General features: G+C 34.9%; 1 protein-coding gene across 2 annotated transcripts in view; it reads right to left on the bottom strand.

Annotated features, from left to right (window-relative positions):
• The window catches only part of LOC115849627 (ubiquitin carboxyl-terminal hydrolase 9X-like), a 145,920-nt gene that overhangs the window by 20,991 nt on the left and 104,811 nt on the right, over positions 1-20,118 (bottom strand). For both annotated transcript variants that reach the window (XM_060293114.2, XM_030851098.3), the window contains exons 27-32: positions 11,843-11,951; positions 10,975-11,121; positions 9,565-9,711; positions 8,599-8,821; positions 5,671-5,891; positions 3,184-3,374 (exon numbers count right to left, since the gene is read on the bottom strand). In XM_060293114.2, coding sequence (XP_060149097.1) covers positions 3,184-3,374; positions 5,671-5,891; positions 8,599-8,821; positions 9,565-9,711; positions 10,975-11,121; positions 11,843-11,951 — 1,038 coding nt within the window. The remainder of the gene's footprint in view (positions 1-3,183; positions 3,375-5,670; positions 5,892-8,598; positions 8,822-9,564; positions 9,712-10,974; positions 11,122-11,842; positions 11,952-20,118) is intronic.

Here is a 20,118-nt window from a genome sequence, read left to right on the forward strand (position 1 = left end):
GTAAGGATGCCAGTTTTCTTCACTTTTATCAATACAGCACTACAAATTCTAGTCAGACCAAACTAGGCAAGAGTAAGAAATAAAGGCATCCAAATGGGAAATCCTCAAGAGTCAACCAAAATCTGCTAGAATTTGGCAAATTCAGTGAAGTTGAGAGATTTAAAAATCAACACCTAAAAATCAGTATGGAAGGTTATTATTAATGCATACAGAATTTCAACTTAGGAAGATGAAAAAAGTTCTTAAGATGGATGGCGGTACACACAGTATGAATGTACATACCTAGTGCCACTGAACTATAAACCTGAAAACATTTAAAATGGTACATTTTTGTTTCATACATTCTACCACAATGTATGACACTGTAATGTAAAACAATTAGTAAACTGGAGTAAAAAGAAAAACAATTAGTAAACTGGAGTAAAAAGAAAAAATAGGTAAAAACAATTTCATCAAAATTTAAAGTGAAAAGACAAGATGGGAAAAAAATATTTGTAAATCATTTATAATAAAAACCTAGTATGTATAGAAAGAACTGTTATAAAACAACAAAAAGACAATGTGTACTTGAATACACATGTTCCTCAACAAAATACACAAATTGTCAAAGTCCAATAGACATATGACAGGATGCTCAACATTACTAGTCATTAGGGAAATACAAATTAAAACCACAATGATAAACCACTTCATACCCACTTGAAAGGCTATAATTAAAAATAACAAAACAAAAACAAAAAAACAACATACGCCAAAAAACCAAAACCTAAACAACACAAAACCCCCACATATATTAGCATGCATGTTGAAAACCTGTAACCCTCATACTCTGCTGGTGGGAAAGTAAAATGGTATAAGGGATGTAGAAGAGTGCAGTGATTCCTCAAAAGGTTAAACACATAACTGCCATATGATCCAACAACTACACTGCTAGATATATATTAAAAGAAATTTAAAAAATGAAGTCCACACAAAAACTTATACAGTATGACTGCTCATGGAAGTTCTGTACTATTCACAATAGCTAAAAGATGGAGACCATCCAAAGATCCATCAATTGATGAGTACATCACCAAAAATATGGAGTATTCATAAACAATGGATTATCAATCAGCCATGAAATGAAGTTCTGATACATACTAGAATATGGATGCACCTTAAATATATGCTTAAAGAAACTATACCCCATATACCATACTGTGTGATTGAATTTATTTAAAATACTAAAAACAGGCAAATTAGTACACAGAATGCTATTTTTTTTTTTTGGTTGCAAGAAGGGGAGACAGGGAATGACTCTTTAATAGGCATGGGAGCTTCTTTCTGGATGATGAGAATATTCTGGAAGAAGATAGTGGGATGATGGTACTAGTGATCATACAAACATTCTGAATGTAATATGTGTCACTGAACTGTATACTTTTAAATGGTTACAATGGTGAATTTTATATTATATAAACTTTGCCAAAAAGAAAAAACACATTAAGAGCACACTTTGTGTCTCTTAATGATTATAGGTAGTACAAAAGTGCTGTGAGCTTTCCACCATCGTATGGAGGGAGTGAGTGTGAAGACAAAAATCATAAACATATCATATTTAAGTAGACATTATGATTTAGAACATTTAAATACAAACATTGTAATTTTGTATTATGAGGAAAACTATACACACCTACATATCTAGCTATATCTATAGGTAGAAATATGTAGATACAGATACATACATGTATGTTATACAGTTTTGCTATCTAATTATAATTATATATACATGCACACATACAAATAATTGAGTGAAAGATGTTAAGATAAAAGCTCATAGTATAGTAATCTGGAAGAACACAAATGCTGACTAGAATACAAAAGAAAATCTTGAGTCAGGATAAAGGTATGAAAAAAAATTGGTACAGTAACAGGTAGAGAAAAGAGAGAGGTATTTGTTAGGTGACAGAACTGAAAGAAGACAGGTACATATCTGGTAGGAAATGTTATAAACGCAAATCACTCTTATGACCGAGGTTGAGAGTTTAATTTGTAGAATACATAAAGTTATAATGAAAGATAATGGGGGTTACCATACTATAAATTTGTGAGTTTCAAAAGAAATCTAAGTGATATCCTAATATATATTAAAAGGGTACTACCCTGACTGAAACAGAGGTGACCCAGAAGTCAGATGATCCCTTTGCTTACCCACCTCAAGTTTACTTAGGAGTTACTCTGCTGACGTAATTCTAAACTCCTATAAAAGACTGGAGCCTTGTTCTAGACAATAGAGCTGTGTAGTTACAGCTGTAGTGGGCATGACAAAAAATAGGTCTCGATACAATTTGTGAGAAAAAAAGAAATAACATCAAAATGTAATTGAACTTTTAAAATATAAAAATAGAACAAACTTTATTGGTCACTTGAGTAGGATGCTAAGAAGCTGTATGATTACTTTATAAACATAAAAGGAAAAACAAAATAGTATCTATCCTAGTTTTCATGTAGATATGTATGTTAAGGTTAGTTATCTAACTCATGAGGGACACTTCTATTTATGATGACTAAGTGGCTCTTTCATATCACAAACAGAAATACACACATTTTATATCTTCCCGGAGGAAATTAAATCACCATCTATTAAACAGTATTACCCACTGCAAATGGGGAATAACATACTTGAATCTGCTCAAGCCTCTTAATCATGGTTAAGTATATAGCCCATGAGTTGAGTCTAGTCCACTGCCTACATCGCATCCCAGAGCTAAGAACGGTTTTATATATACTAAATAACTGAAAAAAAAAGTCAAAATAGTATTTCATGACAAGTGAAAACAATATGAATTTCAAATTGCAGTGTCCATAAACAGAGCTTTATTGTAACAGAGCCACACCTTATTCATTTATGTATTTGTTTATGGTTGCTTTCTTGTTGTAACAGTAGAGTTGAGTAGGTGTAACAGACCATATGACCTGCAAACCTAGAAAATACAGGGATGGAGACAAAGAAAATACTGAAACACAACACCAGAACGCAATTAGGAAAATCCAGACTGTGGGACATTTTCCAGGGCAAAGTACCTAGCTTCTTTATTGGCAACTGCAGACAAGCAAACAAAAATGCAAACAAAATAACCCCCACCCTGACTCAGTATACTGAGATTTTTATAAAACTGAAATCATCATTCACCCATAATTTACCTGAACTGTTTCCAAAATCCTCTGGGCACATAGTATTGCAGGCGGGAAGCAGCTAAATGACCAAAGATGACCTGAAGGTGTCTCAAAACACCAATATTGTACTCTTTCCTATCTTCTGTTTTACTTAATGCTGTTTTGTCTTCAAACTGATGAGGGTATCCAAATACATCATCTCGGGGATCAACATTACTCTGAAGGTGAAAAAAATATCATCAATGATCTAATTTAACTTTAAAGGTATAGTGAAATAAGTTGAGACAAATGCAAATAAATGAAAAATGGTTTGTATTATTTTATACTCCAAGTATCTAAAGCACTTAACATTCATTTTGTAATATTAGTGCTTACCCTCACAAATTCTCAGGAGGGTTACAATTGAAAAAAGCATTAAAAACCATAATATTTTTTGGAGACAGTGTAAGAGACAAAGGTTTAGTTGAGTAGACTAGACTGGAGACAAGTGAGTGCTTTATACAAAAAACTCTGGGGAAATAAGCTACTTAGCCTTTCTAGGATTCAGTATTTTCTTGTGAGATAACGCATTCTTCACAGATTATATGAGGTAAATTATGTGACATGATGTGAATTATTAATACTCAGTAAGTACAGAAATTGAGAGTACCTTTGAACCATAGAGAGAGCTCTAAAAGCCTTAATCACTCTACAAAGAAGAATTTAGTTGTTTTATAGAAAACTGAGTATCTTTTTATATTCTTTGCTCTGCATCTGAGGCTTATGGTAGGAAAGTAAATACCCAGTTCCTGCCCTTGAAAAACTCACAGTGCAGGAAAAGAAACTAGTAAACAGGCAGATAACCACACTATCGTGGTGAGACAACATAAAGCACATGGATCAAGCAGTAAAGGCAGATGCATAATTTGAAATTCTAGTCTTTTTTTCTGCCTTACTTTCTTTCTTAGGGTATGACTAGTTATGTATATTTTTTTAAAGACTGATTATTTATTTATGCCCGTGTCAGATCTTTTGTTGTGGCACGCGGGCTCTTTGTTGTGGTGCTTGGGCTTCTCTCTAGTTGTGACATATGTGTTTTCTCTTCTCTAGTTGTGGTGCGCAGCCTCCAGGGCACGTGGGCTTAGGTACCCTGCGGCATGTGGGATCTTAGTTCCCTGACCAGGGATCAAACCTGCGTCCCGTGCATTGCAAGGCGGATTCTTTTACCACTGGACCACCTGGGAAGTCCCTCACGTTCATGTTTAACTTGGCATCCTAGTAGTAACATGGGCTACAGAACTAGGTATTTAAAATTCCAATTTTCTTTCAAACAGTGGTTGTTAATCAAGTATTGGTGTATGTACCCCATATGGTGATTCTAAGAAAAGTAAACCTACCCAGACCCTGGGTGGTGTGATTAATCAGATCTGAGAAGAGTAAAGTTAGGTTTATGTTTCAGAATATCTCTAAGTGATGGATCACTACTCTAGAGCCAATCTAGTCTTGGAGAGAGAAGGAAAGAAACATAGGAATGAGAGGAAAAGCATTCACATTTGTAATATTCTGTCTTTTCAATTAATTCCTAGAAACTTATGTGAATGAAAAAGTGAAAGATTTTTTTAAAAAAAAGTTTCTGTATAAACATAACCAAAAGTCCTCTGTATTTATGTACGTAAGAGTTACATTTTAATTACATGTACTCTGACCTGCCACTGAAACCCAGCTTTTCTGTTACTTTGTTCTGCACTGGATACATTTTTTTTTTTTTTTTTTTTTGCTGCACACGGGCCTCTCACTGTTGTGGCCTCTCCTGTTGCGGAGCACAGGCTCCAGACGCGCAGGCTCAGCAGCCATGGCTCATGGGCTTAGCCGCTCCGCGGCATGTGGGATCTTCCCGGACCGGGGCACGAACCTGTGTCCCCTGCATCGGCAGGTGGACTCTCAACCACTGCGCCACCAGGGAAGCCCTGTACTGGTTACTCTTGATAGGGAGCCTGATTATCTACTCTTGTTACCTAATACTATTAATAACACTATGTAGCATTAAACTAGCAGACAAATTTTGTTTCCTTACCAGAAGAAAACATTATCTGAGAAAAATATTTAAAGTATCCCAAGAATAAGCACAGATTATAAAAATGGTAAATAATACAAGATGTGGAATCAATTAAATGGAATCATTACTTTGAAAAGTTAAAGGAAGAAAACATAATTTCATTATTTTAAATGAAGATATTTATCACTTTATAAACACCAAATTATACTTACCATGTCCCACAAGACATGACTACATTAACTGCTGCTTTTAAAAAACAAACAGAAAATGTGTGACAAAGATTATCAACTTGCAGTTTAAAGTCCATTATATAATGAGTACTATAACGTGCCAGGGACAGTAGCTCAGAGATTTTTGTTCTATCATCAAATGTACTTCAAAAAAATCCTATGATAAGTACAGTATTCTAAGACAGAAAAACAGTATCTGTTATGAATATCTTGCAACACACACAAAAAGAATTTATACTTAAAACTTACCTCACTGTCCTGCTTCTCATCACTGAACATATCATCATCGGTATCACTACCTGGTTCTTCGATTGCAAGAATACTGTTCCTGATGGAAGGAATCATGTATAGCTGCTGGATCACAGAATTCATGTAACAAGTAGCACCAGCATTTTTAAGTCCCACAAATCCTTTTGGTGGGCGGGGCCCAACAGGTGGTAGATATTCCCACTCAGTAAGTGCTTCACAAGCTAAGAGAAGAAAAAAAGATCCTCATAACATGAAAATAATGATTCTGTCCACTGGCAGCTCTGTTCTACTGACAAACTAAAATCAGCACATTGAAAGAGAGTACACCAAGAGAGTACATTATTTTAATAATATACGCCACTATACAGATCTTTAATATAGAAGTACTGAGTTGTTTTTATGATAGTCTTTTTAGAGAGACATATAAGATGGTATTATAAATTTCTTGGGATAACCATTGTCTTTGCTTTAAGTAATTTCAATACACTGTGATCGAAACTTTAAATAAAAACATTACAATTTCACACCCACCAGAATAATTTTAAAAGTTAAAAAAATAGGGCTTCCCTGGTGGCACAGTGGTTGAGAGTCCGCCTGCTGATGCAGGGGACACGGGTTTGTGTCCCGGTCCGGGAAGATCCTACATGCCGCGAAGCGGCTGGGCCCGTGAGCCATGGTCGCTGGGCCTGCGCGTCCGGAGCCTGTGCTCCACAACGGGAAGGGCCACAACAGTGAGAGGCCCGTGTACCGCAAAAAAAATAATAATAAAATAATAAAAACAGACAATAAAAAGCATTGGGATTCTCCAACATGTTGGTGGGGTATGTAAAATGAAGATGAGACATGCAACATGCAAAAAAGTTTGGCAGCTCTCCATGCAGTTACCATATGATTCAGCAATTTTACTCCAATATATCTATTCAAAAGAAATGAAAAAATATATCTACATGAAACATGCACATGGATGTTCATAGCAGCGTTCTTCACAATAGTAAAAAAGGTGGATTTAAAAAAAAAACCCACATGTTCATCAGCTGATAAATTAAACTTAGTATATATCTACACAATGTACTATTACTCAGCAACAAAAAGGAACAAGAATACAATTCTGACATATACTACGACATGGATGAACACTGAAAACATTATGCTAAGTGAAAGAAGGGAGTCATGAACGACTACATATTTTATGACTCTGCTTATATGGAATATCCAGAATAAGCTAATTTATAGGGGAAGAAAACTAGTACTGCGTAAGGCTGAGGTGGAAGGAACAGGTAGCGGAAGAAGATTAGAGTGATTGGTAAAGGGCACAAAAATTCTTTTGGGGATAATGAAAATGTTCCGAAATTAGATTAAGTGATGGTTGCAAAACTCCAGAAGTAGATTAAAAACCACTGAAGTTGTATGCTTACATACAAAAAAGTGAACTTTATTGTAGGTAAATTATATCTCAATAAAGTCATTCAAAACAACAACAAAAAGCCATGTGACTTTATACATATAATTAGAAATTTTTAGTTTTAATTACCTATTTTATATATTAAATTATAAAATAATTAATGATATATTAAAGTGATTTAAGATCACTTAAGGTTCAAGCCATAGTTCCACATCACAAAAACTTTAACTTTTGCATGAATATGTTTCCTTCCTTATAACACGGTAACAGTAAAAACTACTTTGCCTATACCCAGTTTTATAATATTTTCAGGAGCCAATGAGACAGTATATTTGAAAGGTCTGTGAGAACTGTAAATCACTTTATAAGCCTTGCCACCTACCATGTAACCAAAAATAACCTAAACATTAATCACTAACTTGGAGATGGATTACATAAAGTATACTGAACTGCAAATTATACAGCCAATAACTGAATTACATAGATCTTTATTATGGTGATAGATATATTACTAAATGTAAAACAAATAAAACAAAATGAAGAACCCTGTGTTCAGCATATTCCTTTTTACGTTAAAAGGAAAAAAACTAAGCAAAGAGCTATACATAGGTACAACTTGCATGTGCAGACAATCTCTGAACCAGGATTGGGTAGGGAGTTAATATGTTTAGTTATACACCTTCTTTTATATGTGAATAATATAACCATGAAATTCTTAATCTAAATAAGTTATTAAAAAAAAGTTTTCAAGAATCTCCTCTCTTTATGTAGATTCCACACTACAAATAAATAAGTTCAGTTAGAAACTCCTAAAATGTGACTGAAAACTTATTTACACTCTAAAAGACGGCGTAAGAAAGATAATTTCAGATGTTCTTAAAGGATTAGTATTGGATACTGTACATTACATTGCCATGCCTTGGTTTTCTCTTCAAATTAATTAGATTTTATGATCTTATTTTCTGTTATTTTTACTTACACTCCTCCCTTTTGAGTTTCAGTTCTTACAAGATCTAAAGACAGCTTCCTACTTCATGGGACTGATGTTGGCATTAATTAAGAAAAAAATAAAATACACAAAAATGTTATCTTCTCACATTCTGATCTTCAAAACTACAACTTTCTTAAAAATCAGATCAAAGTATCATTAAGGAACCTCTAAGTGAGACGCTGAAAATCTTTCCAATGCATGTCACGCATTTTAAGTTTTAAGTATAAAAGCCTGTAGCATCAAATCTGGCTTATTATCCTGGAATTTGGATCTTATTTCATATATGATGAAATAAAGCATTTTGTCAAGTTACCTGAATCATCTACAGGAAGACATTTAAATGTACATTTGGAAATTTTTCTGTATAGAGTTTCTGTGGTCATAATGGACTCAATTATATATGATTATAAAAATCATTATACTAGTTGCTAAAAACAAACACAGGTTAAATATTTTCCTAAAGAAAAAACCCAAAATTTTAAACACAGAAATATTATTAACCAACAGAAACAGCTTTCCAAGTTAAAATACTTACTAGTTATTGCTGTGCCTATGTAATACATTTCAGTCAAACAGTCTACTATCTGTTTGAGATTCCTTACACAGCCAACAGCTAATGCTACAAGTAGTTCAAACCCAGCACTGATGGTAGCTGGAGAACTACAGACTGGGATAGCCTGCTCAGCTGGTAGTTCTCCACTTCTCATACAATGCAGGTAAACTTTGGAGGCAGGAAAGATGAAATCATCAATTAATTCCTAAAGAGTTGAAAAAAACAGATCACATATTGTTAGCAATAATATTTACTTTAGGAAAAAATGTCCCTTGGAAGGAAATCGTCTTCTACTTATTTGTTTGATACAATTAAATATCTTATTATCTCAAATACAATTTTGGATTTTCAAATAAAATAAAATTATATTTCAAAAAACTACTGACCATAATTAATAAACATACTCAATTTTCTGAATATTAAAATATTTTAAAAAGCTATTATTTAAGAAAAAATATATTCCAAATAAATCTACTCCTCTAATCAAATATGAACTGAAATTAATGCATTTTAAATAAAAATAAAAAACATCAAATGACACTCTTTTCCTTGAATTATAAGACACACTTAAAGAAATTCACTTAATATATGTAAAAAATAAAGTCTTGTAAGATAGTTTTCACTTTAAAGTTTGATCAAATAAAAATTCAGATTTACTAAACAGCAAAGTCAATTAACGCTGCTTGTTAACTTTCTGAAACATTTCATCTGAACTTTCTTCCCTGAACTTTGATTAAATTAATTAAACAAACTCTTGAATAAAGGGAGGTACACATTTACTTAAAAATTACCGTAACTTTCACAGATATAAAGGTTTTTATGAGACAAACAATTAAGAAAAAAGGCCAAGATATCTTAAAGATGAAATAGTATAGAACTTAATCAGATAGATCTGCTAAGAGACATTCAAAAGTTCATGATAACTAGTTAGTACTAAATAGGACTTACTTTAATGAGATTAGCACCTCCTTTCTCACAACCAACATGATACTTTTTCTCAGGCGTTAGAAAGGCCAGCAACTCTTTTGTTACCCCAAGGTGGCCTTCCAAGATCGGCTCTTCAACACCTGTTTCACCTGTGTTTTTAACATTATCCTGTCAAAGGAAAAATATTATAGGCCTAACTTACAGAAAAGAGGACAAAAAAGATCAGAACAAAACAGAGCTGGAGGACAGTGATGACTCAGATACAATGTTGCCAAACCTTTTCATTCAGGTAGTTTCTTATTTCTTCTATAGAACTCTATCTCATTAAATGAGAGCAATTTTGCCCTAGAGTACATGCATTGTCTCTTGAGATATTTCTGGTTTTCACAACTCAGAAGAAAGTGGAATTATTAAAACACAGTCTACTGATCAGAAGCTGGGAGTACTGCTCAACATCCTGTAAGACATAGCACAGTTCCTCAAAACAAGAATACCTGGTCCAGGGCTTCCCTGGTTGCACAGTGGTTGACAGTCTTCCTGCTGATACAGGGTACGCGGGTTCGTGCCCCGGTGTGGGAAGATCCCACGTGCCGCAGAGCAGCTGGGCCCGTGAGCCGTGGCCACTGAGCCTGCGCGTCCGGAGCCTGTGCTCCGCAGCGGGAGAGGCCGTAACAGTGGGAGGCCCGCGTACCGCAAAAAAAAAAAAAAAAAAAAAAAAAAAAAGAATACCTGGTCCAAAATATTAATGGTGCCAAGGTTGAGAAATTCTAGAAGTAGGTTTTAGGAGAATGCTCATCTGAAGGCCCAAAACTACATATTTCAGAAATGTATTCTCATAGAACTCTGTATATATAAAAAGCAAATCATGAAATGTAAATACTAACCTATCGGATACTTATTTAAAAAGTTTTATAGGGCTTCCCTGGTGGCGCAGTTGTTGAGAGTCTGCCTGCCGATGCAGGGGACACGGGTTCGTGCCCCGGTCTGGGAAGATCCCACATGCCGCGGAGCGGCTGGTCCCGTGAGCCATGGCCGCTGAGCCTGCGCGTCCGGAGCCTGTGCTCCGCAACAGGAGAGGCCACAGCAGTGAGAGGCCCGCGTACCGCAAAAAAAAAAAAAAAAGTTTTATAGAATCCTTATTAAATATGATTATACTTTGCAAAAAATTTAAAAAATACCGATTTAGAGGAAGGTGAACATCAGCATTCTAAGTCCCAACTATAAAGTAAGGCATTTATACAAATCTAGTTGTACCTTCTTTCTATGAATCATGAGTTATTAGTTCACTGATGAAAAGTATGTATTTTGTTTGTTCTATTACCTCCCAGGTTTTTTTTTTCCAGCTTAACATAAATACTCAAAACAATAAACCCGATTTTTAATAAGAAAAATAATTTAATAGTGTAATAAATGGAATATTATAAAACTTACCCTAATTCTTTTGAGCCAATCAATTTCATTGTTGAGAAGAACTTCAGCATTGGGTACATTAATATTACTGTTGAAAGCATAATTAAGAAGGTGCTGTAAAAGAGTGAAATAGTCGCCTGAATGTTTACCTCTCTGTCGTGCTGTGCTCTGAAAAAGAATAATTGAAACAATATGAATCCACAAGTCCATGCTCAAATTCATATTAATTTTAAAAATTTATTTATTTATTTATTTTTGGCTGCGTTGGCTCTTCATTGCTGTGCATAGGCTTTCTCTAGTTGCAGTGAGCAGGGTCTACTCTTTGTTGCGGGGTGCAGACTTCTCACTGCAATGGCTTCTCTTGTTGCGGAGCATGGGCTCTGGGTGCACGAGCTTCCGTAGTTGTGGCACACGGGCTCAGTAGTTGTGGTTCACGGGCTCTAGAGCGCAGGCTCAGTAGTTGTGGCACATGGGGTTAGTTGCTCCCTGGCATGTAGGATCTTCCCGGACCAGGGCTTGAACCCATGTCCCCTGCATTGGCAGGCGGATTCTTAACCACTATGCCACCAGGGAATCCCCATATTAATTTTTTAAAAATCTCAGAGAACTGGTAAATTACCTTATACAATGTGGCAATACCTTATACAATGATATTAAAAAGAATAAGACCTTTGATTTCTATTTTTCAAAGAAGGTGGTGTATTTTTCCCTTAAGGATTTATAGAAAAACAAATAGAAACCAATCTATAAACAGTAAAGAAAATAATGGGAAAGATTCATTATTTTATTAAACATAACCTAATTTTTAAATAAAATCTAAAGCCAGTTTCCTGAATTTTCCTCATTTAAGAATGAATCATACTGATAAGTTCATTAAAAAATGTCTCACCCCCAAAATGGTAAAGAGCAGAGTAATGAAGAAAAGCAGAGGCCTGTGTCCCATGCAACATCTGGTGCACATTAAAAAAAACTGCTCCTGTGCCAACTGACGAACAGTTCTGAAATAAAAACATTTTCTATTTAATGAGTTGTTCTCATGAATAAAAACAACAATAAATTATTCCAACACTGGTTTTACCTTTAACAGAGGAGATAAATTAATGGTAAAACTACAAGGTAATCCACCATTAGCAGTTAGTTAGCAACACAACAGATACATATGTAAGTTACTTTTCTTAGAGTAAAACCTCACATTATACCTAAATAAGCTGGAAATTACCGAGTTAAAATTTCTTAATAACCGATTTCTCAGGGTCTTTGCAAAGAGCAAACATAGATGAATAAAATATGTCTATATTTGCAGGACACCTTTCAAACCTCTCTTGGAATAATATAGAAATACCCCAACAGATATGATACAAGATGCCATGCAGTAAGCTGTATACATCTTTCGTGGTTTTCCACAGAATTGTTTTCAATGAACAGTGCTTTGTGGCAAAGAACTTGTGGAAATTCAATATAGATGAAGCTAAACCCAACAGCTGTCAGACTAGCAGCATTACCTAAGAACTTGGGAACTTCTTAGAAATATAAATTCTTGGGCCTACTCTATGCTTACTAATTCAGAAACTCGGGGAGAGAGGCCCAGCAACCTGCATTTTAATAAGCAATCCCAATGACTATGATAGAAGTTTGAGCACAACCAGAACATTATATTGTATAATATCATCTATTTGAGAAGTAGTAATAACCCAGTCTCACCTGAATAACCTGGATCTACAAATAATGTCAACCCACTGACACCTATGCAAAACTGCTTATGCTTAAAACCACACTGCTTTGCTCAGAGAATGTGCTCTACTGTTATAGCTTTCCCTTACTATTACAAGTAATAAACTAATCTTTATTTTTTCCATTTCACTGAATAGTGATATCATTAATTTTTGACCTAAGTGAATTCTTTCAGTCTTTGTTAATGAGAGTCACTGACACCGGAACAGAGCCTAACACATGTCTGATGTTAAACGGTGACTGAGTGAGCATTTTGATGGATAAATACTGTATTTCTGTCTTCTTGCTAGGGGATAAAGCTCTGAAATAAATTTGTGGTGCAAATCTGAAGGATTTTAAGTTCTATGTATTAAGCTCCCTCTTGGCCTCACTTTAACTTTTCTACCTTTAATTTTTCAAATTTTCATTCTTTTAGTTTCATTATCTTACGGTCCACATTCATTTTCCTGTGCATGTTTTTTTTTTTAACCTTGTGGAACAAGACAAAGCATAACTAAAACAAACCCAAGATGATCAATTTATAACTCACTTTCAAATATTTTTCCAAACAATGTTACTTGCCTACTAATTCTACTTAAAAATTTAAGAGCAAAAATTCAAAAATTCTGCCAACACCAACCATAATCCTTAAAAAACCACTTTCCTTTGGATTTTTTTTTGGAAAGTCATTAGTAACTTTTGTGTCAACAATTTCATATTAGGAAAAACAAAATTAAAGAGCATAAATACTGTGGTATGTAAATGTACTTGTATGCTTTGCATTTATAGTCCAAATTAGTTACCCAAATGTCAAAAATCCAGTTCTCCTGTTCCTCTCCCTTCATTACCTTAGAAAATTGTATGAGGTTTTATTCACCAACACTGTTTCACATAAGTATTAATAAGTGATGAAGGAGGAAAAAGAGAAGAAATAATAAATGGCTCTATTAAAGTATATCACATATTACTGGTTTGACCTCAGTTCACTTAGATTTGCCTAAACATAATAAGCCCACAGTATTTCTGAGGCTTTAAGAGTCCTTCTGACTTATAAAAAACAAAGATGGGCATTAAAAACCTCCAAAATATTATCTAAAAAGTTCCACACATATGGTGGCTTTCTTCACAATTTTCTGCAAGGATGACTGAATACTTATAACAAATTTTCAAAGGTGTTTGAGAGTGCATTGCTCAACCTCACTTTAAAAATGAGTTACTGCCCAAATTCCTGATACTTATTTAATGATAAAAGCACCCTCCTGAAAGGTTAAGTCAAACATATAACACCCGTATTCTAAACCCTACAATGACTTCCTATTTCACTTAAGTCAGGGTATAAGGAAGCAGCTCTGTGAACTGTAGATATTTAGTGGCATTCACCTCAACTACTAGAGGCCAGTAACAACTTTCCCAATCTCACCTCCAGTTATGAATCACTGACTTAAAGAATAAAATCAGAAGCCTTACAAGGACTTATAAAATCCTACATAACTAGACATACTATTTGTTATCTCTCTTACGTCATCTCTAGAAATTCCCTTTACTCAGCTCCAGTAACAATGACCTTCTTCATATTGTCTAAGAGGTTAAGAAGACTTGTGCACAGAACTTTTACATATACTGACCCTTCTATATACCTACACAATGATTCATTTAGACTTTCAGCATTTAATTAAAGGTAGCCTAGTCAGTGAAATATTTCCTGATTGTCCTACACAAAATCAAATCATACCAAATTTTACTTGGAATTGACTGAGTTGCTTAAAAACAAAACAAAACAAACAAAAAACCTCCACATCACCACCACCACTAACAAAACAAAAATCTAAGAACTGGGAAGCCAAGTTAGGGCTACTTAAATACTTTAATCAGATTTTACAAAATAGGCTAAAACAAACTTCTTAAATGAAAATGAATTCTGAAATTAGAAAACAGTACTCAAGAAATTATGCTAGAATGACCAATATGAGAAAAGAATTTTAAAAGAATTAGTATGTGTATGTATAACTGAATCACTTTGACGTACACTAAGACAACACTGTAAATCAACTATACTCCAATAAAATTAAAGGTATTTAAAAAAAGAAAGAAAAAAATAATAGACACAAAACTGCAACACAGCCAACTCCAAGTACCTATCTCTACGGAAACATCAAAAAACAAGCAAAAGCTGACAGAATTCTGGAAAACAAAGGTTTACTTCACATAAGCACTCAGTCAAGAAAATAACAACTTGAAAGTGATAAGAAAGTTTCTGGTGTTGCCCCACCACCTACCCTGCATGCTGGAGATCTTAAAGATGGCAGCCATGTTCCCAATATAAGACCCTGATCCCCTTTTCCAGATGGAGCAAAACAAACCTTATTTGCACACTCTATCCAAGGGTCCTAAAAGAACAACATTTATTTCTGTTTCCTCAGAACTCACTCATGTCAGAAAATGGCAGGTGCTAGTCAAAAATGTCCTAACATGAAAGAAAAACCCAAAGAGCCATTAGGAGCAAAGATTATAATTGAAACATAAAATAAAAATAAGGCAAAGGAGCAAAAACTAGACAGAGATTTTTAGGAGGAGGAAATTAGGATACTGAAAACCAGTAAAAAACACTGAAGAATACAAAAAAAATCACATACAGGATAGAATACATACTAAAAGTTACATAATTTCACACTAAGCTTTCACCTTCAGGCTAATATATAGTCTCAGTACAATCAGAAGTGAATGCTAAAGCAGAATTATAAAGATTTGAGCAAAATGTTACAGAAATGTGCTAACACAGATCCAATCTGCAAAACAGATTTGTTCTGTATTCAGTCACAACACTGGCAGAACCCAATCTAATCCTCCAATAATGAAGGAGGGGATGAATCTGATTTCCAGTGTTACCACATTATAATATTCAAATATATAGTTTCCAACAACAATAACAAAAATCACAAAGCATATAAAGAAACAGGAAAGTATGGCCAATTAAAAACAAAAAATTAATTGACAGACACTGTCCCTTAGGAAGCCAGAATTGTAGATGAATATTTTAAAACACTCTTAAAATACAATGCAAGAACTAAAGCACAACAGAAAAATCATGTATGAATACACTGAAAATATTTTTAGAAAAGAAATTATAGCAAGACAAGTGAAAATTCTGAGTATAAAAAATAACTAACTGAAATAAAAAACTCTACAGAGGTGTTCAACAGCAGATTTGAGCAGGCAAACAATACAGTATTGAACAAATGAAATAATCTAGTATGAGGAGCAGAAACAAAACAAAGAAAAGTGAAAAAACTAAGGGATGTGTGATACACCATTAAGTGAACCAATATAGTAACATGAAAAGTTCCAGAAGGAAACAGAGACAGAAAGAATATTTGAAGAAATAATGGCCGAACATGTCCCAAATCTGATAGGACATGGGCAATAAACTCTAAACTGGAAAACCTTCAAGAGAGCCATGCAGACATATTACAGTCAAACTGTTAAAAGCCAAAGACAAAACTGTGAAAACGTAAAGGATGAAGCAATTTGTCACAGAGAAGTGCACTTCAATAAGATTTATAATCAATCAGGAAAGCAGGAGAATGACAGATATAAAGTGCCAAAGGAAAAAACCATCAACCAAGAAGTTCTATGTAGGGCAAATAATACTTCAAGAATGAAGAAATTTCCAGATAAGAAAAAGTTAAGGGAATTTGTTATTAGACTTGCCCTACAAGTACTGCTAAAGGAGCAGCCTACAAGCTGAAATAAAAAGGACATTAGCTGGTAATTTAAAACAACATGAGGGGGCTTCCCTGGTGGCGCAGTGGTTGAGAGTCCACCTGCCGACGCAGGGGACACGGGTTCGTGCCCCGGTTAGGGAGGATCCCACATGCCGTGGAGCGGCTAGGCCCGTGAGCCATGCCTGCTAAGCCTGTGCATCCAGAGCCTGTACTCCGCAACGGGAGAGGCCACAAAAGTGAGAGGCCCGCGTCCCCCCAAAAAATGAAAAATAAAAGATACAAACTGGGGATATCAAGCTGTATCATCTTTATAAAGTAATACCTAATACCTTCTAATAAAGTATACCTGTCACTTTAAAAAAAATATATACAAAAATACAAAAAAAACCCAGGAGGGCTTCCCTGATGGCGCAGTGGTCGAGAGTCCGCCTGCCGATGCAGGGGACACAGGTTCGTGCCCCGATCCAGGAAGATCCCACATGCCGCGGAGCGGCTGGGCCCGTGAGCCATGGCTGCTGAGCCTGCACTCCACAACGGGAGAGGCCACAACAGTGAGAGGCTCAAGTACAAAAACAAAAACAAAAAAACCCAACATGAAGAAGTAGAAAGCACTGGTAAAGCTCTCTACGGGAAAATGTGAAAGCTAGACTCACGGTACTTTTGGTATGCAGCTCCCTTATGATTTAAAAGGCAACAATCTTAAACCTATTTTAATGATTTAATTTTAATTTAGTGTTTAGAGATATAACCTGTAACAATAAAAATAAAAAGGGGAAGGACTGAAAAGCACAGAACAGTATTTGTATGTTACTGAAACTAAATTGGTATTGTTCAAATTTAAGAAATAGAAAGTAACCAATAAGAATTAAGGAGAATGAGTCAGGAATAGAAAAACAAATACACAGCCAAAACAGATGACTTTATTAGTTATTTCTACCAAATAGGTTAATAGCTATCTTTTTAAAACTTTTACAAAAAACAGAGTAAGTGGGAACACTTCTAAACTCATTTTATGAGAGTAGCACCACCCTGATACCAAAGCCAGATAAAAATACAAGAAAAAGCACAGGTCAATATCCCTGATGAACAAAGGTGAAAAATCCTCAATAATACACTATCAAACTGAATTTAACAGCACACAGGGACTTCTGGTGGCACAGTGATTATGAATTTGTCTCCCAATTTAGGGGAAATGGGTTTGATCCCTGGTCAGGAAACTAGATCCCACATGGATGCCACAACTAAGAAGCCCGCCTGCTGCAACTAAGAACTGGCGCAACTAAAATAAATAAATACAATTTAAACAAACAATAAAAACAAACAAAAAACAAAACAAACAGCACATTAAAAGGATTATACACCATGACCATGTTGGAGTTATCCCTGGGATGCAAGCATGATTCAACACAGGCAAATCAGTCAATGTGCTACATCACACTAATGAAATAAAAGAAAATGACAACGATCAACACAGTGGATACAGAAAAAGCATTTCACAAAGTTCAACAACTATTCATGATTAAAACTGTGAGGAAAAAAAAAAGGGAAGAAATTCACCTCAACACAATTAAAGCCATATGACAAGCCCTCAGTTAACATCATAACTAATGGTGAAAACCTAAAAGCTTTCCCTCTAACCCACTCTCACTGCTTCTACCAAACACAGCAATATAAATTCTCTCCAGAGCAATTACACAAGAAACAAAATGCATCCAAATTGAAAGGAAGAAGTACTACTGGCTGTTTTCAGATGGCATAATCATAAATGTAAAAAAACTCCAAAGACTCCATGAAAAAACGTATAAAGATGCAGGATACAAAAATCAATAAACAAGGACTCCCACTGCAGGGGGCATGCGTTTGACCTTGGTCTGGGATCTAAGATCTCTCAAGCTGCACGGCATGCACCCCCACACCCCAAATCAATATACAAAAAACAGCTGCATTTCTCAGGAAAAAGATATTAAGAGAACAATCCCATTAACTTCAGGAACATAAAGAATAAAGTACTTAGAATAAACTTATCCAAAGAGGTGAAAAGCCTTGCACACTGAAAATTATAAAACAGTGATGAAGGAAATTAAAGAAAGACATTCTGTGTTCATGGATTAGGAGAATTAATATTATAATTAAAATGTCCACACCATCCTAAGTAACCTACTTCAATGCAGTCCCTATCAAAATAACAATGGCATTCTAACAAAAATATAAAAACAATCCTAAATTCATATGGAGCCACAGAAGACCCGAAATAGCCAAAGCAATCCTGAGTAAAACGAAGAAGGTGAAAGCGTCATACTTCTTGGTTTCAAATTATATTATAAAACTGTAGTAACTAAAAGAGTAGAGTATTTACATGAAGACAGACATACAGATCAACAGAACAGACTACACAGCCCAGAAATAAAATCATACACTTATGGTCAGGTGATCCTTGGTGAGAGTGCCATGAATACACAATGGGGAAAGAACAGTATTTCCATAAGCAGTATAGAGGGAACTATAAATCCACATGTATAAGAATGAAAAGAATCTTTATCTTACACCATCTAAAAGAGTAATTCAAAATGAATTAGTCTTAAACCTAGAACTTGAAATCATAAAATTACTAGAAGAAAACAGAAAAAAAGGTTTTTGACATTGTTTTGGGCAACTGATTTTTTTGGATTTGACACCAAAATGAGAGGCAACAAAAGCAAAAACAGATAAATGGGACTGCAGCAAACAAAAAAGTTTCATGGCAAAGGAAACAACAGTGAAAAGGCAACCTATGAAAAAGAGAATAGGGACTGCCCTGGTAGTTCTGTGGTTACGACTCCACGCTTCCACTGAAGGGGGCTTCAGTTCAATCCCTGGTCGGAGTAACTAAGATACCACATGATGCACAGTGAGGCCAAGAAAAAAGAATATATTTGGAAACCACATATCTGATTAAGAGATTTAGACCCGAAATATAAGGAACTCATACAATTTAATACCCAAAAACCAAACACCCGAAATAAACGGGCACAGGACCTGAACAGACATTTTTCCAAAGACACACAAAGGCTAATAGGTATTTGAAAAAATAAACATTATGAATAATAATCACGGAAATAGAAATCAAAAAACACCTCACAAATGTCAGGATGGCTATTTTCAAAAAGTCAATAGATAACAAGTTTTGCCAAGGATGTGGATAAAAGAGCCCTTGAACACTGTTGGTTGTAAATTAAATTTGTGCATCTATTATCGAAAACATTATGAAGGTTCCTTAAAAAACTAAAAATAGAACTACCATATGATCCTGCAATCCCACTTCTGAATATATATCCAGTGGAATGAAATCAGTGTCTTGAAAAGATCTTAACATTCCCATGATTATTACAGTATTATTTCAAGACATGAAAGCAATCTGTCTGTTGACGGATGGCAGGATAAAGAAAATATGATAAATGTCTACAGCACAGTATTACTGAGCCATATAAAAAGGAAATCCTGCCATTTGTGACACCATGAATGGAGGTCACCATGCTAAGTGAAATAAGCCAGAACTAGATAGACAAATACTGTATAATCTCACCCACATCTGAAATCTTAAAAAGTCCCATTCTTATAAGCACAGATGTTTAAGACTGACCAGTGACCGGGAAGGGGGAAATGCGAATAAGTTGGTCAAACTGCAGAAAGTTTCAATTATGAAGGGTGAATAAGTTTTAAAGAAATTAATGCACAGTTTGGTAATTATCCTTAA

Source organism: Globicephala melas, chromosome Y, assembly GCF_963455315.2.
Source record: "Globicephala melas chromosome Y, mGloMel1.2, whole genome shotgun sequence".
In the NCBI taxonomy this organism is placed as follows: Eukaryota; Metazoa; Chordata; class Mammalia; order Artiodactyla; family Delphinidae; genus Globicephala; species Globicephala melas.